The 27665-nt window shown below is 39.0% G+C and overlaps 1 protein-coding gene across 5 annotated transcripts in view; it reads left to right on the top strand.

The window, feature by feature from the left end:
• SZT2 (SZT2 subunit of KICSTOR complex) overlaps window positions 1-27665 on the top strand; it is a 482374-nt gene that overhangs the window by 114708 nt on the left and 340001 nt on the right. For 3 of the 5 annotated variants that reach the window (XM_053693601.1, XM_053693603.1, XM_053693600.1), the window contains exons 26-33: window positions 4621-4810; window positions 4909-4965; window positions 8716-8828; window positions 22775-23045; window positions 23151-23301; window positions 23523-23615; window positions 26444-26525; window positions 26700-26969. In XM_053693601.1, coding sequence (XP_053549576.1) covers window positions 4621-4810; window positions 4909-4965; window positions 8716-8828; window positions 22775-23045; window positions 23151-23301; window positions 23523-23615; window positions 26444-26525; window positions 26700-26969 — 1227 coding nt within the window. The remainder of the gene's footprint in view (window positions 1-4620; window positions 4811-4908; window positions 4966-8715; window positions 8829-22774; window positions 23046-23150; window positions 23302-23522; window positions 23616-26443; window positions 26526-26699; window positions 26970-27665) is intronic. The other 2 variants (XM_053693604.1, XM_053693602.1) reach the window with 1 other exon arrangement.

The following is a 27665-nucleotide window of genomic DNA, read 5'->3' as shown; positions in this document are numbered from 1 at the left end:
GTGTGGTGATAAGATGTCTGTATATTTCTTGTAATAATAGTTTGTGTAACCGTCAGGGCCTGGGGCTTTATCAGTGGGAAGGTCTGTTATAGTCTTTCGGATCTCCAGTAAGGTAAAGGGCTGTTGGAGAGGAGTTAGTTGCTCCTTCGCTACCTCTGGGAAGTTTATATCTGTTAAGAAGTGTTCAATACGTGATGCAATGTCCGTCGGGGTGTGAGTGTGTTTGTTTGGGGTTGTTGCAGTTAGGTTGTATAGGTGGTCATAATAAGAACGGAATGATTCTGCTATGTTGGAAGTGTCATGATGTGTTTTATCAGCGGTTTTAATCTTAAGAATATATGCGCGATTGGATGTGCGTTTCAGTTTGCGGGCAAAAAGTCTGCTACACTTATTGTCCCCTTCATAGAATGATTGTTTTAGTTTAAAGGCTAGTCTTTTGCATTCTTTGTCTAGAAGGTTCGTTGTAGTTTGTTTACTTTCCTGTAAGGCTTTAGCTAGTTGTGTGTCGGTAGGCTTTTTTTTGAGCTGCATCTCCAGCTCATTCATCTTGTACAAGGAATCCTGTAACAGGAGTCTCTGTTGTTTTCTATAGTGAGATTGGATACTCATTAAGTCCCCTCGTATAGTCCCCTTGTGTGCTTCCCATATGTTATGGAATTTTGGTACTGAGCCAAGATTAATATCAAAGAATTCTTGTATAGCTTTCCGTAACTTATCAGTATATTGTGGGAGGTCTAAAAGTTCTTCATTGAGTTTCCAAGTATAGGTGGAGGGGGAAGCTGAGGGCCAGTGAATTATGCATGATACTATGGAATGGTCCGACCAGGACGACGATAGGATCGAAGATTGTGTGGCATATGATAGGGAGGTGACGTCAGTTAGGATGTAATCTATGCGGGTATAACGTGAGTGTGGGTGTGAGAAAAAGGTAAAATCTTCAGTTTCTGGGTGGTGTATCCTCCACACATCATGGACGGCTAAATCTCTCAGTTTTTGTCTTACAGAGGCTATGGTTCTATGTGAGGTAGATGAGGTGTGATTGGAGTTATCCTTAAAGGGATCTAAAGTGATGTTAAGATCGCCTCCTAAGATTAACATACCTTTGGTGACTTCTAAAATTTTATTTGTCAAGGAAGATATAAATTTGTCTTGGGCGGAATTGGGGGTGTATGCGCTAACCAACAAACACTGTGGGGGACTTTAAAAATGCATGGGACAAGCATAGGGCTATCCTACGAACTAGATAAGTTTATACTGTTAGGTAAGGTGGGGCAGACTTGCTGGGCCTATGGCTCTTATCTGCCGTCAATATCTATGTTTCTATGTTTCTATGTTTAACCAAGGTTGTGGTTGTGTTATAAAGTTTACCCACTAGAATTATGTATCTGCCTTCAGTATCTTTATAGGAGTCCTGCAGCTGAAAAGGTATCCCTTTCTTTATTAAAATTCCCGCGCCGTTAGTTTTAGAGGTATTAGAAGAATAATATGAGGGGCCAAACTTATAAAGAAAGGTTTTGGGTTCGTGGCCCTTTAAAAAATGGGACTCCTGTAGAAATATTATGTCGCCTCCTTTGCTTTTAAGGTCTCGAATAACTATATTCCTTTTGTGTGGGTTGTTTAGGCCCTTTGCATTTATGGACAGAAAAGTTAGCGGTCTATTAACTTTTGTAGTGTGAGTCATTATGTGTTATTATGATAGCATAGGTGAAGACATAAATTGGGCCTTGCCTTAGGTGTATCTGGTTCGCGTGTATGTTCTGGTGAGAAGAGAAGTGAGAAAAGTGAGCATTTACTTGATTGTGTAATAAACTAATTACTTCAGATGTTGTGTCCTGTGTTTCTTCAATGTCTACTATTCTCTCACTCATCTCTGTCATGCCTTTTCGCAAAGATGTCAGCTCTTTTGTTATGAGAGTTTTAAGTGAGTCAAAATCTTCTTTTGAGGTGAGTTTGGCAATGTCGTGTTTTAGCTGTATCAGATAGTCTGCTGCAGGTGTAGGGTCAGCAGGAGCATTGTTGTCTGAGGAGTCTGTGTCCTGTGCTTCTGGTGTGTTAGCGTGAAAGAAGGAGCTGACCAGAGCATTAGCTTGGGTCTGGCTTTTAAGATTTTTGTCCCCTTTGTTTTTGTGCTTTGACGTCATTTTTATTTGTGCTCTTAAGATAGTGCAATGCGTAGTGAAAAAGAGAAGCGTAATATGGGCCCCGGAGCTCCAATCCTCCTATGTAGTTGCTGTCAGTACTTCCTGCGTTTGTCTTAGAAGACAGGCGTAGCAAATGTGATACTGTGAAAGTGTAGGTTAAATGCGGAGCACTTTGTTAGTTCACATGCATTCCTGAGTAAATTCGTATCATGTATTCAAGAGTTCCCTGCTGTTCCCATAGTCTCAAAAGTGTTGTAGGTGTAGGTGTTTATCCACTATATACATTCTAGTCCGCTTTAGTGCAACTATGTCCTTTTATGATTAGGCACTTTTTACACCTAGTGTGTTTTCTTAATGATCTCCTTCATATTCACAGTGAATTTGGCTGTTAACTCACATGTTGTTGTAACTTTCGTTCGTTGCCGCGGGAGCTCCAAGATGGCGGCGATACAACATACAGCGGGTATTTCAATGCGGTTGTTCAGGTGAGCCCGAACGTTCCAAGTTGCCACAGTAAGGTCTGTATGGTCTCTGAGTGCTGAGCCGTCTGTTTTTCGCGGTGAAGGATGTGTAGCACCGGTTTAAACCAAAGTTTGTCTCTCTGCTGTACCGGAGCTGTGTGACTACGCAGCCATTTGCCTGCCCGGCCAAGCCCCGCCTCTCCAGGTTCTTAGTATTTTATAAACTTCAGACACCTCTGCACCTTGTTGTTTCCTTTCTCTCCTTTACTTCGGTCAAATGACTGGGGTGGGATAGAAGGGAGGTGATATTTAACAGCTTTGCTCTGGTGCTCTTTGCCGCCTCCTGCTGGGCAGGAGTGATATTCCCCAAAGGTAATTAATGATGATCCGTGGACTCATCGTGTCAAGAAATAAATAAATTTATCAGGTAAGCATAAATTTAGTTTTTTTGTATTTTTAAATAGATATTCCTATATATATCTATCTATCTATCTATCTATCTATCTATCTATCTATACCTGAATATATTTATTATTCATAATTATGATTATAGATGTAATAAAATATTCTAAAAAATCAATGGAATATATATGTGTGTATGTATGTATGTATATATATATATATATATACATATACAGATGGCCCTCGTTTCAGAATAACAACCTTTTTTTCCAGTCATGTGAAAAGCATTGAGAAGCAGTGCATTTATTAAAATAGCCAGTTGGTGGAGCTGTCAGCTTGTTTGCAGCAAAGCCTAGCAAGCTGAAATTAATCAGTTTAACCAGACCTAAGCTATCGAGCAGATTTCAAAGGAACAAGATCTTCCTGTCTATAAATCAGTCCAGTTTGGAATGCATAGAAAGAACTGTTTGCAGAAAAATGCAAGTGAAGTCTGTTGTGTGATTATTTTATAATGCTGTTTAGCAAATGTTTTTGTTCATTTAACTTAGTTTTATTATATATTCTGTGTTGTGTGATTATTTTATTTGGTTTATAATGCTGTTTAACATTTAAAGTCTTCATTTCAAAGCTTTAAAAATAATGTATTAGGTCTTACTTATGACAATTTTGAAAGGGGCCTGGAACCTAACTCCCTCACTTCCCATTGACTTACTTTATAAACTGGGTTTCAATTTACAACGGTTTCGTTTTACAACCATTCCTTCTGGAACCTAACCCCGGCGTAAACTGAGGGCTACCTGTATGTATGTATGTATATATATATATATATATATATATATATATATAATTACAGTAGCTATAATAATCATTATTAACAATTTTTCAATATTTTATATTTATTGTTTACATAACGCGCTTTAAGATAAAGAATTATTATTTATGTGCGCTAACCCGACACTGCTTTAGACATACAGCGCACAACCCGGCACGTCTCACATATTTTACATTCCAGTGTTCTTCACATAGAAAAAAAAAATTATTTTTTATTTTTAAATATATATTTCTATATATTTGTGATAATGTTAATGTAAAATATATATCCATATAATTTTATCAAGATATATATAGAAATATCTATTTAAAATAAAAATAACATTTTCCTTTATGTGAAGAACATTGTAATGTGAAATATTAAATAATCCTGTCAAGTTAGCATGCAAGCGATAAGTGTTCGTTTTTTCTTTTGCGCCTTTCATTGAAATCTATAGGGAGAATAAGTTAGCATGGTCATGATATCTGTGCATCAGGCTTTGTTCACACGCAAAATATTTACTTTCAACTTGTAATATACACGCTAACCTGCGCTAGCAAGATCTTTACTTCTGTTGGTGTTATCGCTTGAACAAAAGCTCTAAATAGCACACCACTTGTAATCTGACCGTTAATTAATTCAGATGTATTTGTTTTTTGAAGGGACATTAAACTGTAGCTATACGCTCCTTGCTTATAACAAGCAAACACATTGTAATAAGGATATAGATATAGTTGCATTATTCATTGTGAAATGTTTCTGTTAAACATAAAGATTATGTAAAGACCTAGATTTTCTATGACAGGTGAAGGAGAAGAAGGACATCTGAAGAGAGAGACTCACATTTCCTTTAGCCGCCAGTCTTCTTTACAAGACCGAAGTTCCAGTCGTCGGTTGCGCTGCCCAGTGTATGTGTATAACTGCACTCTGGATTCACTGCGGGAACAGTTAATCAGCCCTCGGCAGCAGAGACCGGCCAACGACGTGTTTTTCAGGTGAGCTGAATTCTCTCTCTTGTCTTGTAGGGAGAGGGAGGAGCTCAATGAGTCGGATATGGACTCGAGAGCTGCTAACTCTCTGCTCTCTTCCTCAGCGAGTTTAAACTACAGGACACTGTATCCTGGGAAATCTTCCAAGATATGAAAACCAGGTAGTATAAAAGCACCATGCTGCTTTGCTTAAAGAGGATATAAGAGAAAGAAGAGCGAGTTGGCTATAGGGTTGTCTTCGAGGTAGTGGAGAAGTTTAGGGTTGGGGATTATATGCTCTGCTTGTGCAGCATGTGCTCGGCGTGTTTCACTGGACTAAAATGCTTTCTGGAAGGGACTTGTTCTCTAATTATTGCAATTGCATAACATCTTGGTTGTGTGGTGTATTCTGTCTTTGCTATCAGACAGCTGTGATATAATAGAATACTGGTAATGTGGATGGCGTAATGAGATTGAAAAGGGCTCTTTTGGAATTTATACTTACTCAGGTACCCAACTGTGTAACTGTAATGCAGGGAAATAATGGTAACTGAAACTTTAGGTGGGTGTTCAATGCTGAGATTTTTGTTTTGTTTACTAAAATGATATATATTCTCTTTTAGATTGTCAACAGACTGAGTAGTATAAACTTGCACAACACAAACTCTGCATGTCAGGCGGATTATACTCGTTATCTCCAATAATTCTTGTTTGGTAAAAGAGTTATGATTCATTAAAAGAACGTTATACTCAGAATGGTGTAGACTCTATTGATACGAAAGTGCAACCTTTAACATTCTTTATTTGCATTTTCTTAAAAGCTTTACCTTTTTCTATTTACACCTCTTGGATGACGAAGAAAATAAAACATTTAATTTTTGTTTCCAAATGACATAAATGGCTTCAGCACAGCGATATGAAAAAGGTGTGAAGTGAATGGGTTAAATACCTCTTTTATATTTCTTTGATTTGCAAACTGATGTTTAAAGGGACATTAAACACTAAATAAATGCTAGATAGAATTATGCATTCAATTAAAAGATTAGTTTGAGAATAACCTGTAGATGCATTTTTTTAACGTTTCACTAGCTGTTTAAATAGTGACAAAATAAGTGTAAAGTTTTAGCATCTAGAAAACAATGGGAGCTGCCGTGTTGTAACTTAGGTTACCTTTTCTGCTGTGGCCAATTAGGGGCAGTTCTAAATAGATTACTAGAGTGTGCAGCCAATGGCTGTGTGGAATATAACAGTGTTCTGCACTTCCATTTCTATCAGGAACTTAAAAGCTCACAATTTTGGAATTACAGGAAAAGGGAACAAAATAAATAATGAAAGTATATTGTAGAGTTTTTCTTATATATACAGTTTATCATTTTATATTACAATCTCAAAGTGTTTATTGTCTCTTTAAGTGTGTGAGATAATCTGATTTATCATATATTTATGATTTTTATACACAATGGAAACTAAGGCCTCTCTAGAGATATATATTATGTATATAAAATTAGTTTTATAATTACTCTGTATATGTAGTTTACATTTTCACTTTGTTATTTCTTATTGACAGTATTTTATATATTTTTAAAAATAGTTATGTGCGTTTTGTGTGTGATATTGTGTGAGTTGTGTGTTTATATTTATGTGTTGTATATGTTGCAGGTAAAGTAAGAAATTAGGTAATCCTAGCATTACCCGAGTAAACCTGACATTACCCAAGCGGCTTTGGGTAAAGCCCGATGTAACATGATAAATCTTCTCAGAGTGCATCGAGTCACTGCATCAAACATATATATGATGCACTCTAATTCACACATCTTCACTATCTTTTTTGCCTCTGCCTGGGGGGTTCAAGGGATGCAAAGCCCCCCTTGTAAACCTCAATCCCCAAGGTTGACTTGGGGTGGATGCCAGGGGATCGGCGTGTCGCCTTCCTTGATCCCCCCAGGCAGAAACAAAAAGAAATACTATAGATGGAGGAATTACAGTACATCAGACTTTACCCACAGCTGCTTGGGTAATGTCAGGATTACCCGGATTTCTGACTTTACCCGTAACGTATATATAAAAAAACTACATTTGCATGCTAAACGCATCATAAGTCTAGGTCTTTTTGAAGGGGGTAATAATCTCACAACAAAATGCTCAAATGTGTTGTTATAGCAGAAAGGCATACGTGTTCGCACCATTTGTGGGCTGCTTTTGGTCGTGTCTTCAGGAGAGGCAGTGCAGACTTTAAAGGAACTTAAAGGGACTGTTGATAAAGAGTTTATTGTTTGCAGACGTACTGCTAGAACATCATTTCAAATGGGCTGTCTGTCATCTTCACTGGGAAGTTAACTTCTATAGTACTGGAGTATTTACATTTTCAGTATAAGTGGCAGTTTCAACAAGCAAAAGCAGCTATTTTAAATGACAAAATAAAGTTAAAGCTGCTATTTGCCAACAATTTTATAGCTATTAGTAGGTAAAATTGGTCATTGGGAACATATTAAAGGGAAGAACTTTTTTCAGTACATTCCCATAAAAGTGTAATAATAAAATACTCTACATTGTTATTTACTTGTTATTATTAAATTCATTCTTGTTAATAACTATGAGTTTAACCTACGCAAAGGTGCTATACACAGTTTAAGCAGCGCATCAGGTGTTCCTCAGTGCCGTCCTTGAAGGAAGCGACTGGTGATTATTGGTTACAAGTGAATACTGCTCCTGCTCTGTTAACTTTGCAGGGGTTAAAGTGAATGTAAAATGTAATGATAAAGTGCTCGGTCTTTAAAAATACTCATAAAACAGGGGCACTTTCATTCATTAAACTTTACATTTAAGAGTTTTTTTAAATACTTCCCTTTTTCCTTATGACAGCAGCCAGGCGATCCTCCGCTCACTTCTCCTGCTGTACTTAGTATATCGATGACGAATCCGGCTTCCTCCATTCATTGTGTGGCCTCACGAGCTGGGCGTCTAAGGGTGCTCGTAATGATTGGAGGAAGCCGGATTCGTCATCGATATGCTAAGTACAGCAGGAGAAGTTGGCGGATGGTCGCCGGGCTGCTGTCATAAGGAAAAAGGGAAGTATTTTAAAAAACGCTTTAATGTAAAGTTTAACGAATGAAAGTGCCCCTGTTTTTATGAGTATTTTTTAAAAAACGGACACTTTATCATTAAAGTTTACATTCACTTTAAACTGATAATTGGCAAAGACAATTTGTTCAGTAATAACATCATGATAAAGAGTATTGTTATAGTCCTTTGTTCAGATGCTTAGGTGAAACTGTGTTTAATCCCTGTGTAGGCTGCACACAGGCATTTGTACAATTATAACATTGTGTAATGTGCTTTATTATCTCCACTTAAGGAGACATGAAAGTCACAATGAAACTTTAATGGGACAGATAGATTGTGCAATGTTAATAGACTTTTCCATTTACTTCTGTTACAATATTTGCTTTGTTCTCTTGGTATCCTTGTTGAAAAGAATACCTAGGTAGGCTCAGAAGCAGCAATACATTACAGAAAGCTAGCTGATTGGTGCCTACTCACATATGCCTCTTGTCTTTGGCTCACAAGATGTGTTTAACTAGCTCCCAGTAGTGCATTGCTGCTCTAGAGCGGACGTGTGCAGGGGTTAAGCACGCAGTTATATGCAAGCAGAAGTGCTCTGGCACATTAGAGCCTTTTTGTTTTGCACCTTTATGTCCTTCCCTTTGTGCTCAGTGTGAGGGTGATTGGGAAGCAGGATACGTGCAAAGCTGGGCAGAGGTGACTGCCTTGGGTTTACGGACAAGCATTACTACTGCCTGTGTACTAAAATATTGCAGCTCTTTACTAATACGCTCTGTTGCATGTGCTTTACTGTTTTGTTATGGAAATAAAAGTAATGAACTTTATATTTGGACGTGCCCAGCTAACGCTTTCTGTGTGGCCCTCACCAGGTCCTATTCTCAAGAACGCCCATCAGCGGTTCCACTCATTCATCACAAACAAAAGGAACTTGTGAATTATTGCAGTTTGCTGCAAGAGCATTATCATCAGTGTTATGTTAAAGGTGAGAGACGGTCAAAAGATATTATGTTAAAAAGAGATCATTTAAACACTGAAATTATAGGCAAAGCAGGTCCCATACATTAAAGGGGCACTAAAGTCATTTTTCTTTTTAGAACTTAAAGGGACAGTGTAGTCAAAATTAAACTTTCATGATTCAGATAGGGAATGCAATTTTAAACAATTTTCCAATTTACTTTTATCATCATTTTTTTTGTTCTAATGGTATTTTATGTTGAAAGTCTAAACCTAGGTAGGCTCATATGCTAATTTTTAAGCCTTTGAAGGCCACCTCTTATCTCAGTGCATTTTAACAGTTTTTCACAGCTAATCAGTGCTAATTTATGTGTACCATATAGCTAACTTTGTGGTCACTTCCATGGAGTTATTTATGAGTCAGCACTGGTTGTCTAAAATACAAATCTGTCAAAAGAATTGAGATAAGGGGGCAGTCTGCAGAGGCTTAGATATAAGGTAATCATAGAGGTAAAACGTTTATTAATATAACAGTGCTGGTTATGAAAAACTGCGGAATGGGTAATAAAGGAATTATTCTACTTTTAAAGCAATACATATTTCTTTCATGTAATTAGCAAGAGTCCATGAGCTAGTGACGTATGGGATATACATTCCTACCAGGAGGGGCAAAGTTTCCCAAACCTCAAAATGCCTATAAATACACCCCTCACCACACCCACAAATCAGTTTTACAAACTTTGCCTCCTATGAAGGTGGTGAAGTAAGTTTGTGCTAGATTCTACGTTGATATGCGCTCCGCAGCAGGTTGGAGCCCGGTTTTCCTCTCAGCGTGCAGTGAATGTCAGAGGGATGTGAGGAGAGTATTGCCTATTTGAATTCAATGATCTCCTTCTACGGGGTCTATTTCATAGGTTCTCTGTTATCGGTCGTAGAGATTCATCTCTTACCTCCCTTTTCAGATCGACGATATACTCTTATATATATACCATTACCTCTGCTGATTTTCGTTTCAGTACTGGTTTGGCTTTCTACAAACATGTAGATGAGTGTCCTGGGGTAAGTAAGTCTTATTTTCTGTGACACTCTAAGCTATGGTTGGGCACTTTTATATAAAGTTCTAAATATATCTATTCAAACATTTATTTGCCTTGACTCAGGATGTTCAACGTTCCTTATTTCAGACAGTCAGTTTCATATTTGGGATAATGCATATGAATCAATCAATTTTTTTCTTACCTTAAAATTTGACTTTTTTCCCTGTGGGCTGTTAGGCTCGCGGGGGCTGAAAATGCTTCATTTTATTGCGTCATTCTTGGCGCGGACTTTTTTGGCGCAAAATTTTTTTTCTGTTTCCGGCGTCATACGTGTCGCCGGAAGTTGCGTCATTTTTTTGACTTTTTTTGCGCCAAAAGTGTCGGCGTTCCGGATGTGGCGTCATTTTTGGCGCCAAAAGCATTTAGGCGGCAAATAATGTGGGCGTCTTATTTGGCGCTAAAAAATATGGGCGTCACTATTGTCTCCACATTATTTAAGTCTCATTATTTATTGCTTCTGGTTGCTAGAAGCTTGTTCACTGGCATTTTTTCCCATTCCTGAAACTGTAATTTAAGGAATTTGATCAATTTTGCTTTATATGTTGTTTTTCTATTACATATTGCAAGATGTCCCAGATTAACCCTGAGTCAGAAGATACTTCTGGAAAATCGCTGCCTGGTGCTGGATCTACCAAAGTTAAGTGTATCTGCTGTAAACTTGTGGTATCTGTTCCTCCAGCTGTTTGTAATGAATGTCATGACAAACTTGTTAATGCAGATAATATTTCCTTTAGTAATGTTACATTACCTGTTGCTGTTCCATCAACATCTAATACTCGGAGTGTTCCTGTTAACATAAGAGATTTTGTTTCTAAATCCATTAAGAAGGCTATGTCTGTTATTCCTCCTTCTAGTAAACGTAAAACTTCTCATTTTTCAGATGAATTTTTAAATGAACATCATCATTCTGATTCTGATAATGATTCCTCTGGTTCAGAGGATTCTGTTTCAGAGATTGATGCTGATAAATCTTCATATTTATTCAAAATGGAATTTATTCGTTCTTTACTTAAAGAAGTCTTAATTGCATTAGAAATAGAGGATTCTGGTCCTCTTGATACCAAATCTAAATGTTTAAATAAGGTTTCTCCTGTTAAGTGTGGTCAGTCCACGGGTCATCATTACTTCTGGGATATTAACTCCTCCCCAACAGGAAGTGCAAGAGGATCACCCAAGCAGAGCTGCTATATAGCTCCTCCCCTCTACGTCACACCCAGTCATTCTCTTGCACCCAACTAATAGATAGGATGTGTGAGAGGACTGTGGTGATTATACTTAGTTTTTATATCTTCAATCAAAAGTTTGTTATTTTAAAACAGCACCGGAGTGTGTTGTTCCTTCTCAGGTAGAATTTGAAGAAGAATCTACCTGAGTTTTTGGATGATTTTAGCCGGCGTAGCTAAAATTCATTTTGCTGTTCTCGGCCATTCTGAGGAGTGAGGTAAACTTCAGATCAGGGGACAGCGGGCAGGTTCACCTGCAAAGAGGTATGTTGCAGTATATTATTTTCTGAGGAATGGAATTGACTAAGAAAATACTGCCAATACCAATATAAGTTCAGCCTTAAATGCAGTAGTAGCAACTGGTATCAGGCTGTTTATGTATATATGTGTACATTTCAGTATTCTGGGGAATGGCACTTCTCTGGGTAATACTATATGCATATAATCTTTAGCCTTACTTGCAGTGGGAACGTCTAGCAACAGGCTGTTTAATGACATTTCATGATATTTAATTTTAAACGTTTTTGCTGGCATGCTAAATTGTTTAAATATCTGAGGTACTGGGTGAAAAATTGTTTTTGGGCACTGTTTTTTCCACTTGGCTGTCGTTTATTTTAATTTGAGACAGTTTACTGAGCTTCCCTCACTGCTGTGGGTGAGGGGGAGGGGCCTATTTTGGCGCTTTTGCTACGCATCAGAAATTCAGTCAAAAGTCTTTTTCTCTTCCTGCATGATCCGGATCGTCTCTACAGAGCTCAAGGGTCTTCAAAATTATTTTGAGGGAGGTAATCACTCACAGCAGACCTGTGCTTTGACTGTGATAAAAAACGTTTATATTTTGTACATTTGTTTCTCTGCTATTAAGGGTTAGTTATCCATTGCTAATGGGGGCAATCCTTTGCTAAATTTATGCTTTTACTGGGAAAAATCTGATTGTTATAATTTTTCCGGTTTCTTATTATTAAACTGTCTAATTTTTTTCTGTGCTTCTTAAAGGCACAGTGCGTTTTTCATATTACTTGTAATTTGAGTGAAAAGTATTTCCAAGCTTGCTAGTTTAATTGCTAGTTTGTTAAACATGTCTGACTCAGAGGAATATCTCTGTGCTATATGTGCAAAAGCCAAGGTGGAGCCCAATAGAAATTTATGTACTAATTGCATTGATGCTACTTTAAATAAAAGTCATTCTGTACAAATTGAACATCATTCACCAAACAACGAGGGGGAAGTTATGCCGACTAACTTGCCTCACGTGTCAGTACCTGCATCTCCCGCTCGGGAGGTGCGTGATATTGTAACGCCGAGTACTTCAGGGCGGCCATTACAAATCACACTACAGGACATGGCTAATGTTATGACTGAAGTTTTGTCTAAATTACCAGAACTTAGAGGTAAGCGAGATCACTCTGGGGTGAGAACAGAGTGCGCTGACAATATTAGGGCCATGTCAGAGACTGCGTCACAATTTGCAGAACATGAGGACGGAGAGCTTCATTCTGCAGGTGACGGATCTGATCCAAATAAACTGGATTCAGACATTTCAAATTTTAAATTTAAGCTGGAAAACCTCCGTGTATTACTAGGGGAGGTCTTAGCGGCTCTGAATGATTGTAACACAGTTGCAATACCAGAGAAAATGTGTAGGTTGGATAAATATTTTGCGGTACCGTCGAGTACTGACGTTTTTCCAATACCTAAGAGACTTACTGAAATTGTTACTAAGGAGTGGGATAGACCCGGTGTGCCTTTCTCACCCCCTCCTATATTCAGAAAGATGTTTCCAATAGACACCACCACACGGGACTTATGGCAAACGGTCCCTAAGGTGGAGGGAGCAGTTTCTACTTTAGCTAAGCGTACCACTATCCCGGTGGAGGATAGCTGCGCCTTTTCAGATCCAATGGATAAAAAATTAGAGGGTTACCTTAAGAAAATGTTTGTTCAACAAGGTTTTATATTGCAACCCCTTGCATGCATTGCGCCTGTCACGGCTGCAGCAGCATTTTGGTTTGAGTCTCTGGAAGAGACCCTTGAATCAGCTCCATTGGATGAGATTACACACAAGCTTAAAACCCTTAAGCTAGCTAATTCATTTATTTCTGATGCCGTAGTACACTTAACTAAACTTACGGCTAAGAATTCCGGATTCGCCATTCAGGCACGCAGAGCGCTGTGGCTAAAATCCTGGTCAGCTGATGTTACTTCTAAATCTAAATTACTTAACATACCTTTCAAAGGGCAGACCTTATTCGGGCCCGGTTTGAAGGAAATTATCGCTGACATTACAGGAGGTAAAGGCCATGCCCTGCCTCAAGACAGAGCCAAACCTAGGGCTAGACAGTCTAATTTTCGTGCCTTTCGTAACTTCAAGGCAGGAACAGCATCAACTTCCTCTGCACCAAAACAGGAAGGAGCTGTTGCTCGATACAGACAAGGCTGGAAACCTAACCAGTCCTGGAACAAGGGCAAGCAGGCCAGAAAACCTGCTGCTGCCCCTAAGACAGCATGAAGTGAGGGCCCCAGATCCGGGAACGGATCTAGTGGGGGGCAGACTCTCTCTCTTCGCCCAGGCTTGGGCAAGAGATGTCCAGGATCCCTGGGCGTTAGAGATCATATCTCAGGGATATCTTCTGGACTTCAAAACCTCTCCCCCAAAAGGGAGATTTCATCTTTCAAGGTTGTCAACAAACCAGATAAAGAAAGAGGCGTTTCTACGCTGTGTACAAGATCTCTTACTAATGGGAGTGATCCATCCGGTTCCGCGGTCGGAACACGGACAAGGGTTTTACTCAAATCGGTTTGTGGTTCCCAAGAAAGAAGGAACCTTCAGACCAATCTTGGATTTAAAGATCCTAAACAAATTCCTAAGAGTTCCATCGTTCAAAATGGAAACTATTCGGACAATCTTACCCATGATCCAAAAGGGTCAGTACATGACCACAGTGGATTTAAAGGATGCCTACCTTCATATACCGATTCACAAAGATCATTACCGGTATCTAAGGTTTGCCTTCCTAGACAGGCATTGCCAGTTTGTAGCTCTTCCATTCGGGTTGGCTACGGCTCCAAGAATCTTCACAAAGGTTCTGGGCTCTCTTCTGGCGGTGCTAAGGCCGCGAGGAATTTCGGTGGCTCTGTACCTAGACGACATTCTGATACAAGCGTCAAGCTTTCAAACTGCCAGGTCTCATACAGAGTTAGTACTGGCATTTCTAATGTCGCATGGGTGGAAGGTGAATGTAGAGAAGAGTTCTCTCTTACCACTCACAAGGGTTCCCTTCTTGGGGACTCTTATAGACTCTGTAGAAATGAAGATTTACCTGACAGACGACAGGTTAACAAAGCTTCAAAATGCTTGCCGTGTCCTTCATTCCATTCAACACCCGTCAGTGGCTCAATGCATGGAGGTAATCGGCTTAATGGTAGCGGCAATGGACATAGTACCCTTTGCACGCCTACATCTCAGACCGCTGCAATTATGCATGCTAAGTCAGTGGAATGGGGATTACTCAGATTTGTCCCCTACTCTGAATCTGGATCAAGAGACCAGAAATTCTCTTCTATGGTGGCTTTCTCGGCCACATCTGTCCAGGGGGATGCCATTCAGCAGACCAGATTGGACAATTGTAACAACAGACGCCAGCCTACTAAGTTGGGGCGCTGTCTGGAATTCCCTGAAGGCTCAGGGATCATGGACTCAGGAGGAGAGTCTCCTTCCAATAAACATTCTGGAATTGAGAGCAGTTCTCAATGCCCTTCTGGCTTGGCCTCAGTTAACAACTCGGGGGTTCATCAGATTTCAGTCGGACAACATCACGACTGTAGCTTACATCAACCATCAAGGAGGGACAAGAAGCTCCCTAGCGATGATGGAAGTATCAAAGATAATTCGCTGGGCAGAGTCTCACTCTTGCCACCTGTCAGCGATCCACATTCCTGGAGTGGAGAACTGGGAGGCGGATTTCCTAAGTCGTCAGACTTTTCATCCGTGGGAGTGGGAACTTCATCCGGAGGTCTTTGCCCTAATACTTCGACTTTGGGGCAAACCAGAGATAGATCTCATGGCGTCTCACCAGAACACCAAGCTTCCTTGTTACGGGTCCAGGTCCAGGGACCCGGGAGCGGTCCTGGTGGATGCTTTGACAGCACCTTGGACCTTCGGGATGGCCTATGTGTTTCCACCCTTCCCGATGCTTCCTCGATTGATTGCCAGGATCAAACATGAGAGAGCATTGGTGATTCTAATAGCGCCTGCGTGGCCACGCAGGACCTGGTATGCAGATCTAGTGGACATGTCATCCTGTCCACCTTGGTCTCTGCCTCTGAGACAGGACCTTCTAATTCAGGGTCCTTTCAAACATCAAAATCTAATTTCTCTGAAGCTGACTGCTTGGAAATTGAACGCTTGATTTTATCAAAGCGTGGTTTTTCGGAGTCAGTTATTGATACCTTAATACAGGCTAGGAAGCCTGTTACCAGAAAGATTTACCATAAAATATGGCGTAAATACTTACATTGGTGCGAATCCAAGAGTTACTCATGGAGTAAAGTTAGGATTCCTAGGATATTGTCTTTTCTACAAGAAGGTTTAGAAAAGGGTTTATCTGCTAGTTCCTTAAAGGGACAGATCTCAGCTCTGTCCATTCTTTTACACAAGCGTCTGTCAGAAGTTCCAGACGTTCAGGCTTTTTGCCAGGCTTTGGCCAGGATTAAGCCTGTGTTTAAAACTGTTGCTCCACCATGGAGCTTAAATTTAGTTCTTTTTTAAGTTTTACAGGGTGTTCCGTTTGAACCCCTTCATTCCATTGATATCAAGCTGTTATCTTGGAAAGTTCTGTTTTTAATGGCTATTTCCTCGGCTCGTAGAGTCTCTGAGTTATCAGCCTTACACTGTGATTCTCCGTATCTGATTTTTCATTCAGATAAGGTTGTTCTGCGTACTAAACCTGGGTTCTTACCTAAGGTTGTCACCAACAAGAATATCAATCAAGAGATTGTTGTGCCATCATTGTGTCCGAATCCTTCTTCAAAGAAGGAACGACTTCTGCACAATCTAGATGTAGTCCGTGCCCTGAAATTTTATTTACAGGCAACTAAAGATTTTCGCCAAACTTCTTCCCTGTTTGTCGTTTATTCTGGACAGAGGAGAGGTCAAAAAGCTTCTGCTACCTCTCTCTCTTTTTGGCTTCGTAGCATAATACGTTTAGCCTATGAGACTGCTGGACAGCAGCCTCCTGAAAGAATTACAGCTCATTCCACTAGAGCTGTGGCTTCCACTTGGGCCTTTAAGAATGAGGCCTCTGTTGAACAGATTTGCAAGGCTGCAACTTGGTCTTCTCTTCATACTTTTTCCAAATTTTACAAATTTGACACTTTCGCTTCTTCGGAGGCTGTTTTTGGGAGAAAGGTACTTCAGGCAGTGGTTCCTTCCGTATAAAGATCCTGCCTATCCCTCCCGTCATCCGTGTACTTTAGCTTTGGTATTGGTACCCCACAAGTAATGATGACCCGTGGACTGACCACACTTAACAGGAGAAAACATAATTTATGCTTACCTGATAAATTCCTTTCTCCTGTAGTGTGGTCAGTCCACGGCCCGCCCTGTTTTTTATGGCAGGTCTAAATTTTTAAATTATACTCCAGTCACCACTGCACCCTATAGTTTCTCCTTTCTCGTTTGGTTCTTGGTCGAATGACTGGGTGTGACGTAGAGGGGAGGAGCTATATAGCAGCTCTGCTTGGGTGATCCTCTTGCACTTCCTGTTGGGGAGGAGTTAATATCCCAGAAGTAATGATGACCCGTGGACTGACCACACTACAGGAGAAAGGAATTTATCAGGTAAGCATAAATTATGTTTTTTAAATCTCCTGTAGTTATTCCAGAAGTTTTTCCTGTCCCTGATGCTATTTCTGAAGTAATCTCCAGGGAATGGAATAATTTGGGTAATTCATTTACTCCTTCTAAACGTTTTAAGCAATTATATTCTGTGCCATCTGACAGATTAGAGTTTTGGGACAAAATCCCTAAGGTTGATGGGGCTGTCTCTACTCTTGCTAAACGTACTACTATTCCTACGGCAGATAGTACTTCCTTTAAGGATCCTTTAGATAGGAAGATTGAATCCTTTCTAAGAAAAGCTTACTTATGTTCAGGTAATCTTCTTAGACCTGCTATATCTTTAGCGGATGTTGCTGCAGCTTCAACTTTTTGGTTAGAAGCTTTAGCGCAACAAGTAACAGATCATAATTCTCATAGCATTGTTAATCTTCTTCAACATGCTAATAACTTTATTTGTGATGCCATCTTTGATATCATTAGAGTTGATGTCAGGTATATGTCTCTAGCTATTTTAGCTAGAAGAGCCTTATGGCTTAAAACTTGGAATGCTGATATGTCTTCTAAGTCAACTTTGCATTCCCTTTCTTTCCAGGGTAATAAATTATTTGGTTCTCAGTTGGATTCTATTATCTCAACTGTTACTGGAGGGAAAGGAACTTTTTTACCACAGGATAAAAAATCTAAAGGTAAATTTAGGTCTAATAATCGTTTTCGTTCCTTTCGTCACAATAAGGAACAAAAGCCTGATCCTTCACCCACAGGAGCGGTATCAGTTTGGAAACCATCTCCAGTCTGGAATAAATCCAAGCCTTTTAGAAAACCAAAGCCAGCTCCCAAGTCCACATGAAGGTGCAGCCCTCATTCCAGCTCAGCTGGTAGGGGGCAGATTACGATTTTTCAAAGAAATTTGGATCAATTCAATTCACAATCTTTGGATTCAGAGCATTGTTTCAGAAGGGTACAGAATTGGCTTCAAGATAAGGCCTCCTGCAAAGAGATTTTTTCTTTCCCGTGTCCCAGTAAATCCAGCGAAGGCTCAAGCATTTCTGAAATGTGTTTCAGATCTAGAGTTAGCCGGAGTAATTATGCCAGTTCCAATTCTGGAACAGGGGCTGGGGTTTTATTCAAATCTCTTCATTGTACCAAAGAAGAATTCCTTCAGACCAGTTCTGGATCTAAAAATATTAAATCGTTATGTAAGGATACCAACATTCAAAATGGTAACTATAAGGACTATGCTGCCTTTTGTTCAGCAAGGGCATTATATGTCCACAATAGATTTACAGGATGCATATCTGCATATTCCGATTCATCCAGATCACTATCAGTTTCTGAGATTCTCTTTCCTAGACAAGCATTACCAGTTTGTGGCTCTGCCGTTTGGCCTAGCAACAGCTCCAAGAATTTTTACAAAGGTTCTCGGTGCCCTTCTGTCTGTAATCAGAGAACAGGGTATTGTGGTATTTCCTTATTTGGACGATACCTTGGTACTTGCTCAGTCTTCACATTTTGCAGAATCCCATACGAATCGACTTGTGTTGTTTCTTCGAGATCATGGTTGGAGGATCAATTTACCGAAAAGTTCATTGATTCCTCAGACAAGGGTAACCTTTTTAGGTTTCCAGATAGATTCAGTGTCCATGACTCTGTCTCTAACAGACAAGAGACGTCTAAAATTGATCTCAGCTTGTTGAAACCTTCAGTCTCAATCATTCCCTTCGGTAGCCTTATGCATGGAAATTCTAGGTCTTATGACTGCTGCATCGGACGCGATCCCCTTTGCTCGTTTTCACATGCGACCTCTTCAGCTCTGTATGCTGAACCAGTGGTGCAGGGATTACACAAAGATATCTCAATTAATATCTTTAAAACCGATTGTTCTACACTCTCTGACGTGGTGGACAGATCACCATAGTTTAGTTCAGGGGGCTTCTTTTGTTCTTCCGACCTGGACTGTAATTTCAACAGATGCAAGTCTGACAGGTTGGGGAGCTGTTTGGGGGTCTCTGACAGCACAAGGGGTTTGGGAATCTCAGGAGGTGAGATTACCAATCAATATTTTGGAACTCCATGCAATTTTCAGAGCTCTTCAGTCATGGCCTCTTCTAAAGAGAGAATCGTTCATTTGTTTTCAGACAGACAATGTCACAACTGTGGCATATATCAATCATCAAGGAGGGACTCACAGTCCTCTGGCTATGAAAGAAGTATCTCGGATACTGGTATGGGCGGAATCCAGCTCCTGTCTGCGGTTCATATCCCAGGTATAGACAATTGGGAAGCGGATTATCTCAGTCGCCAAACGTTACATCCGGGCGAATGGTCTCTTCACCCAGAGGTATTTCTTCAGATTGTTCAAATGTGGGGACTTCCAGAAATAGATCTGATGGCTTCTCATCTAAACAAGAAACTTCCCAGGTATCTGTCCAGATCCAGGGACCCTCAGGCGGAAGCAGTGGATGCATTGTCACTTCCTTGGAAGTATCATCCTGCCTATATCTTTCCGCCTCTAGTTCTTCTTCCAAGAGTAATCTCCAAGATTCTGAAGGAATGCTCGTTTGTTCTGCTGGTGGCTCCAGCATGGTCTCACAGGTTTTGGTATGCGGATCTTGTCCGGATGGCCTCTTGCCAACTGTGGACTCTTCCGTTAAGACCAGACCTTCTGTCGCAAGGTCCTTTTTACCATCAGGATCTCAAATCCTTAAATTTAAAGGTATGGAGATTGAACGCTTGATTCTTAGTCAAAGAGGTTTCTCTGACTCTGTGATTAATACTATGTTACAGGCTCGTAAATCTGTATCTAGGAAGATATATTATCGAGTCTGGAAGACTTACATTTCTTGGTGTCTTTCTCATCATTTTTCCTGGCATTCTTTTAGAATTCCGAGAATTTTACAGTTTCTTCAGGATGGTTTGGATAAAGGTTTGTCTGCAAGTTCCTTGAAAGGACAAGTCTCTGCTCTTTCTGTTCTTTTTCACAGAAAGATTGCTAATCTTCCTGATATTCATTGTTTTGTACAAGCTTTGGATCGTATAAAACCTGTTATTAAGTCAATTTCTCCTCCTTGGAGTTTGAATTTGGTTCTGGGGGCTCTTCAAGCTCCTCCGTTTGAACCTATGCATTCATTGGACATTAAATTACTTTCTTGGAAAGTTTTGTTTCTTTTGGCCATCTCTTCTGCTAGAAGAGTTTCTGAATTATCTGCTCTTTCTTGTGAGTCTCCTTTTCTGATTTTTCATCAGGATAAGGCGGTGTTGCGAACTTCTTTTAAATTTTTACCTAAGGTTGTGAATTCTAACAACATTAGTAGAGAAATTGTGGTTCCTTCATTGTGTCCTAATCCTAAGAATTCTAAGGAGAGATCATTGCATTCTTTGGATGTAGTTAGAGCTTTGAAATATTATGTTGAAGCTACTAAGAATTTCCGAAAGACTTCTAGTCTATTTGTTATCTTTTCCGGTTCCAGGAAAGGTCAGAAGGCCTCTGTCATTTCTTTGGCATCTTGGTTGAAATCTTTAATTCATCATGCTTATGTCGAGTCGGGTAAAACTCCGCCTCAAAGGATTACAGCTCATTCTACTAGGTCAGTTTCTACTTCCTGGGCGTTTAGGAATGAAGCTTTGGTTGATCAGATTTGCAAAGCAGCAACTTGGTCTTCTTTGCATACTTTTACTAAATTCTACCATTTTGATGTGTTTTCTTCTTCTGAAGCAGTTTTTGGTAGAAAAGTACTTCAGGCAGCTGTTTCAGTTTGATTCTTCTGCTTATAATTTCAGTTTTTTTTCATTATAAGATTTAAACTTTATTTTGGGTGTGGATTATTTTCAGCGGAATTGGCTGTCTTTATTTTATCCCTCCCTCTCTAGTGACTCTTGCGTGGAAGATCCACATCTTGGGTAGTCATTATCCCATACGTCACTAGCTCATGGACTCTTGCTAATTACATGAAAGAAAACATAATTTATGTAAGAACTTACCTGATAAATTCATTTCTTTCATATTAGCAAGAGTCCATGAGGCCCACCCTTTTTGTGGTGGTTATGATTTTTTGTATAAAGCACAATTATTCCAATTCCTTATTTTTTTATGCTTTCGCACTTTTGTCTCATCACCCCACTTCTTGGCTATGCGTTAAACTGATTTGTGGGTGTGGTGAGGGGTGTATTTATAGGCATTTTGAGGTTTGGGAAACTTTGCCCCTCCTGGTAGGAATGTATATCCCATACGTCACTAGCTCATGGACTCTTGCTAATATGAAAGAAATGAATTTAGCAGGTAAGTTCTTACATAAATTATGTTTTTCAAGTAAGCTGTCCCTTTAAACCTACTTGTATAATACCTGACTCTTCTTTCTCCACCTACCTAACACAACTTTTTTATCTAGAAAACAGCGGTGGTAGAGGCAATCAGAATGTACTGTTCGCTGTAAAATAACTAGAGCAGGATGTGCGCACGTACTATCAGCCTGCCTACAGCACGTGTCACTGCTTACTGCGCTTATCAGTACAAGCCTTGCAGTGTATGCAGATTGTATGCGCGCTTCTGATTGACTCAATTGCCCGCTGTCCCTAGAATAACAATAAAATAAAAATCAGTTGTTAGGTTAGGAGGAGGATGAAGAGAGATGGGTAAGCGGTTAGCGCATTATGAGATTATTGATATAGGAAGGTTTAGTTTTATACTTTTGCTAAAATAAATTCAGAACAATCGGTGCCCTTATGGTTTACAGTAAGTATCGGATAAACAGACTTGCTAATAAACAAATATTAAGAATAAATGATTTATATCTAACAATTGTTTATTTATAAAGCTTTTGATTGTCTTAAATGCAGTTGAATCTTTCTTGATAAAAGTGTATGTAGACTTGAAGTGCAGAAGCCATGTGATCATGTCCAATAGTAATTTTATTTTTGTATTATATTGTGAAATCAATTATGATTTGCTTAGTATGGAAATCTCAAGTAGCAGTAACAAGCTATGACACTGGGGGTTGTATCATTTTTGTTTTAAAGGGACAGTAAACATCTTGTAATTACAATTTTTCTGTAGTCTTGCAACAAATTAATATACTAGGTGAGTTTGAAAATGTTTGGAATGCATTAACTCCTTGTTTGTTTGCAATGCCTCCCACCACCGCCTTATTTGTAGAAGCCAATCCAGTCCTGTTACTGGTGCAAGCACAGCTAGCCGCGGTCATTTTGTTAGCAAAATCTCATTTTTTGCCAGTTTTTGTCTTATCATCTCTGCCTAAGCCAGTTAGGGACAGTCCTGTGGCATGGTTCAGCTTGTGAAGTGTGCTTCCTGTGAAGTGTGCTTCCTCATACGTTTAATTAAGTTTTTTTTACTACATGTAATCAAACATTTTATATTACAATAGTGTTTACTTTCCATTAAATTTAAAATTTGTAGACCTTAAAGGTACAGTAAAACCCAAAATATTATTTCATGATTTGGAAAGAACATACAAATTTAAACAACTTCTATTATCAAATTTGATTCATTCTCTTGTTATCCTTTGCTGAAGAAACAATATTCCACTACTGGCAGCTAGCTGAACACATCTAGTTAGCCAATCACAAGAGACAAATGTGTGTAGACACCGATCAACAGCCAGCTCCAACTAGTGTAGGATATGCACGTATTCTTTTTCAACAAAGGATACCAAGAGAACAAGCACATGAATCTGAATCATGCAATTTGAACTTTGTCTTTCCTATCCCTTTAAATTAGATGTTTTTCATTTTTTGATTTTGTAACCCAAATCTTGTTCTGTATTTTGCCTTTGTTGATATTTTTATGTTGGGGAATACTCAGGACTGTTCAAGGCTCTCCAGCAGTCACTTTGGGTATCGCACCAAGACCTGCTCACGGCTGTGGATTACTGTGAGGAACAACTGCAGGAAATTGATATCTCCAACTTTCTGATGACACTGTGTGGGCACCTTCGCAGTTTTCGGGAGTCACAGAGGGCACTCTTCATGTCTCCCAATGAACGCCCACAAAAAGCCAGTTTTCGTATTGGTAGCATGGAGCAGGAAGAAGAGATTTGCTCTCGAGACCCTTTAGTTTTGAACTCTGAATCCAGGTGAAAAAAGACATAGTTTCTCTACTTTAAAAAAAAAAAACAACAACAAAAACATATTCCAACCCATTTGCCCTTATCCCTTCCAATTCATGTTTGTATTGCTAGTGTGGATCTGGACGAGGGCAGAGAGCAAGACCAGCCTCGTGTGATGTTCATCCCAGAACCCAGCAGACCTTCCAACGTTGAACTCAATCTTTCCCTTTTAGATAGTGGACATCCCTGCGAGGTGTCACCCGATCTGCACAGAATTATTCAGGTTAATCATCTAATGTCAGCTCTTGCCATTCCCTGAGAATTTGTTTATATTTACTGTACAGATTTTTATCATTTATCAAATACATATTCTTTTATTTTATAAGTTGTTTGTTAGCTCTCATATATCCCATTCTAGTTATATCCTCTGATTTGCTGCATCTTCTGCATCTGAATGGTACATTTATCGATACACTTTGAATTTTGATTTCTTACCTTTTTAAGGATAAATTTCTGGCAATTGGAAGTCTTCACTTCAAGACCGTGCCCTCAAATCCACATTATTTCTTTTACTGCCCTCCATCTACAAAGAAAGAAGTAAGTGTCTATGTCAGTTTTGAAAACAAAATAATTGACATTACAACATTTTTATTGGCTGTTGTGTCACGACCATTTTATGTCATAATTTGAAAACCGCTTTAAGAGAAATTAAACACAAACTTAAAATACCTATAAAATATTTTTTTTTTTTGCCTGCTATTTCTATAATTTACTTTGGCTATTTGTAATGCCACCTAATCCCTCAGAAGAACTGGGGACTTGAGGACTGATGTTCAAAACCTCTTTGCTCTGCACTGCAAGATCCCTAGTGAAATTCTTAAAAGGCAGATTTTGCTTTACTTCCCAAGGGGTGTTCCCTGCATTTCTGTATGTGAAGAAGAGACAAGTCCAGAGCAATATAGCACAGCACTGCATGACATGAGAGTTCTGCTGCATTTACACTTTGTGCTTTCTATTTTATATCACTTTACACTTCAGATTACATTTATTACATTTCAACTTTTCTATTTTGTATTTTATTTTGTATCCTGCAGTGTATTTAGGATTGTGATTTTACAAATTCTGATTATGCTTTCACAGTTCCTTTGTCAGATTTAGTTTCCCAGATAGCTTCATTATGGGCCAGATAATCAAACATCCTCTAATTTGGAAAGAAATTATAGTGCAGACTTCACCGGGGCAGAAGTCACTGAATTTTCTAAGAAAAAGGGAGGAATCTGTAAGTACCAGAGAGATGAGAGATGCCTTCCATAGAAAGTAATGAAGCTCTCTGGGATAAAAAAAATTCACATGGGAGAGAGAAGGTAACTGAAGAACCCCTAAAGCTGATATAAAGGCTTAGTTTGCATCAATAACAAATTAAACTGAAATGTTTTCAGTACGATTTAACTTGGTTTTGTCTATATTTTAGATTATATTACTTTCCTGTTAATTAAAAAAAAAAATATTGTGAATTTTGAGCAAACTTCACCTACATACAGTTGGCAAGAAAAATTAAGCTTGTTTAAAATGTTTACAAAATTTCACAAGACTTGTGAGAGAGCTTCAGACATACACTGAAATCCTCTGCTAAGACCAGGGAACTGCTCTGTCCTTCCCACTTTCTGAAACTGTAATTTGTAAAAGATACACAGAAAAATAAAGATCCTACTTTAATAAAGTAATCAGAATTTGTAAAATCACTGCTAGATCTAAATATATTAAAATATAAAAGAGAAAGTGCAAAGCTTGAATGTAATAATACTGTAAAGACCCAATCTGAAGAGTACTATAAAATACAAAGTGTAAATGTGACAAAATTCTCATATCATGCAGTGCTATATTGTACTGGGCTTGTCTCTTCTTCACATACATAAATGAGAGAGATTTCTCAGTGCTGGAGAGTTCCGCACTTTTTCTTTTGATCATTCAGTGAGTTCAGCCTCTGTGAAATCTGAACTACAATTTCTCTCCAAGATGGAGAAGCTTTTGAATATCAGGGGTGTGCATACAGTAGTTATCCTGAGATTGTGTTTAAAGGGACACTAAACCCAAAATGTTTCTTTCATGATTCAGATAGAGCATACAATTTTAAACAACATTCTAATTTACTTCTATTATCTAATTTGCTTCATTCTTTAGATACCCTTTGTTGAATTAAGAACAATGCACATGGGTTAGCCAATCACAAGGCATCTATGTGCAGCCACCAATCAGCAGCTCCTGAGCCTATCTAAATATGCTTTTCAGCAAATGATATCAAGAGAATGAAGCAAATTAGATAATATAAGTAAATTAGAAAGTTGGTAAAAAATACATGCTCTTTCTAAATCATGAAAGAAGAAAATTTGGGTTTCATGTCCCTTTAAGTCAATGTTACTATGAATCTGAATGTCACTTTAGAGCAGCCTCTGATTGGCCACAGCAGAGAAGACCAGATAAACAAATTGCATCTGTTTTTTCAGGGGTGCATCCTTTGGTTTCTGTGCAATCTAAACTCCATGCACATTTTGCTTACTAAGTGATTTTTTTTAATGGAATACAATTAAACTTTCATGATTCAGACAGGGCAAGCAATTAAAAAAAAATCCAATTTCCTTCAGTTATCAAAATGTGCAGTCTTTATATATTCACACTTTCTGAGGCACCATCTCCTACTGAGCATGTGCAAGAGTTCACAGTATATAGATATATGCGTTTTTTGATTAGCTGATGGTTGTCATATGATTTTAATGGTCCTTTATTTGTAAGTATGTTAATACACAGTTGTTTTTGTCGTCTATCATCTATCCATCTGTCTGTCTGTCTATCTATCTGGCTATCTATCTGGCTGTCTATCTCTCCATTTGTCTATCTGTCTGTCTATCATCTATGTTATCATCTATCTATCATTTATCTATCTATCTGTCTATCTATCATCTATTTGTCTATCCATCTATATATCTGTCTCTACCTCTCCGTCTGTCTACCTCTCCGTCTGTCTGTCTGTCTATCTGTCTATCTATCTATCTATCTATCATCTATCCATCCATCTATATATCTGTCTGTCTATCCGTCTGTCTACCTCTCCGTTTGTCTATCTGTCTGTCTATCATCTATCTATATATCTGTCTGTCTATCCGTCTGTCTCTCCGTTTGTCTATCTGTCTGTCTATCATCTATCTATATATCTGTCTCTATCTATCCGTCTGTCTACCTCTCCGTCTGTCTGTCTGTCTATCTATCTATCTTCTATCTATCTGTCTATCATCTATCCATCCATCTATATATCTGTCTGTCTATCCGTCTGTCTACCTCTCCGTTTGTCTATCTGTCTGTCTATCATCTATCTATATATCTGTCTGTCTATCTTATCTATCACTGTTTATTCTCACTCGATGCATCAGGAGGAGATTCAACAGGAAGAAGTAGAGCGAAAGCACAGTGAGGATTTGGATATGTCTGAGGCAGAGCAAGCTATTGAGGAAGGTGAGGGGGATGTAACTGCTCTTGATAGTGTGCATTTAACAAGCAACGTATACATAACTAATTTAGCGGTATACGTTTTATTATAATATACATTTTAAATATGACCTATTTAACCAATAGTAAAGAGCACATATGCCAAGTAACATTAATATAAATATTGTGTTTCATTTGCAGGTAATATATCCACAGGGGGCATTGCTACTGAAAGTGACCCTGACCTGGAAGTGGAATACAGAGAACATTCTGACAATGCTGAATCTTTGTCTGATTCGGGGACTGTGAACCAAGATGAAGATTCTTTCAGTGTGTTAGGGGGAGACTCGCTGAATGGTCACGACTTACCAGAGCACGAGATGCCCCCGCTGTTCGTGCATCTTATCTGTTCAGTATCGCACAAAAACCAACACGGTTCCATGCCTGTCCTGACCTTGCCCACGTGCCTTGGTGAATATGCAGCTGTAGGATAATGTATTGGGCTCCAGCAAATATACATATTATTAGGTTTTCAATTAAATGTATGTAACACACCAAACTTAGATTGTGGTAGTCCCTATGCTCAGTCCATATTATATTTTAAAACATCTAATGTTAATAGAAGGTGGAAATCAAAATTAAAGGGACATGAAAACTTTTTTCTTTTATGATTCAGATAGAGAATACATTTGTAACCACTTAGATGGACATTTCGAGCTATGCTCATTATTATGTGCAACGTGACCTGTGGGTACAGGACAAGCTCTTTTCGCCATGCAGGGGGGTCGCAGATCAAACGCTGTTCTCTGCGATCCCCCACACTACATGCGGGGTTTGTTGGTGCCTAGTGAGTGGCACTCAGAAGCTTTGTGGGAGTGCTAGTGATGTCACCAAGTACATGTGGTAATGTCACAAAGGGGGCAGAATTTGGGAAGCTTAGTGTAGCTGCAAGGGAGCTGGGTGGGGGAGGTTTTTTTTAACTCTCAATTTCATCTCCTTTAGCCGCTACAAACCTCCAAGACCCCTCATTTGAAAGAGAATCACCTGCTCTTTCAGATGACTGTGGTCTTGGAGCAGTAATTCAAACAAGATGTATTAAAAATAAAGTAAATAAAACACATTGATTTGCAAGGGTATGGGCCGTTATATGTGCGACAAAAAAATGTC

Source organism: Bombina bombina, chromosome 10 (genome assembly GCF_027579735.1).
Source record: "Bombina bombina isolate aBomBom1 chromosome 10, aBomBom1.pri, whole genome shotgun sequence".
NCBI lineage: Eukaryota > Metazoa > Chordata > Amphibia > Anura > Bombinatoridae > Bombina > Bombina bombina.
The sequence above is the reverse complement of the archived record's forward strand: the minus strand, read 5'-3'. Positions and strand labels throughout refer to the sequence as shown.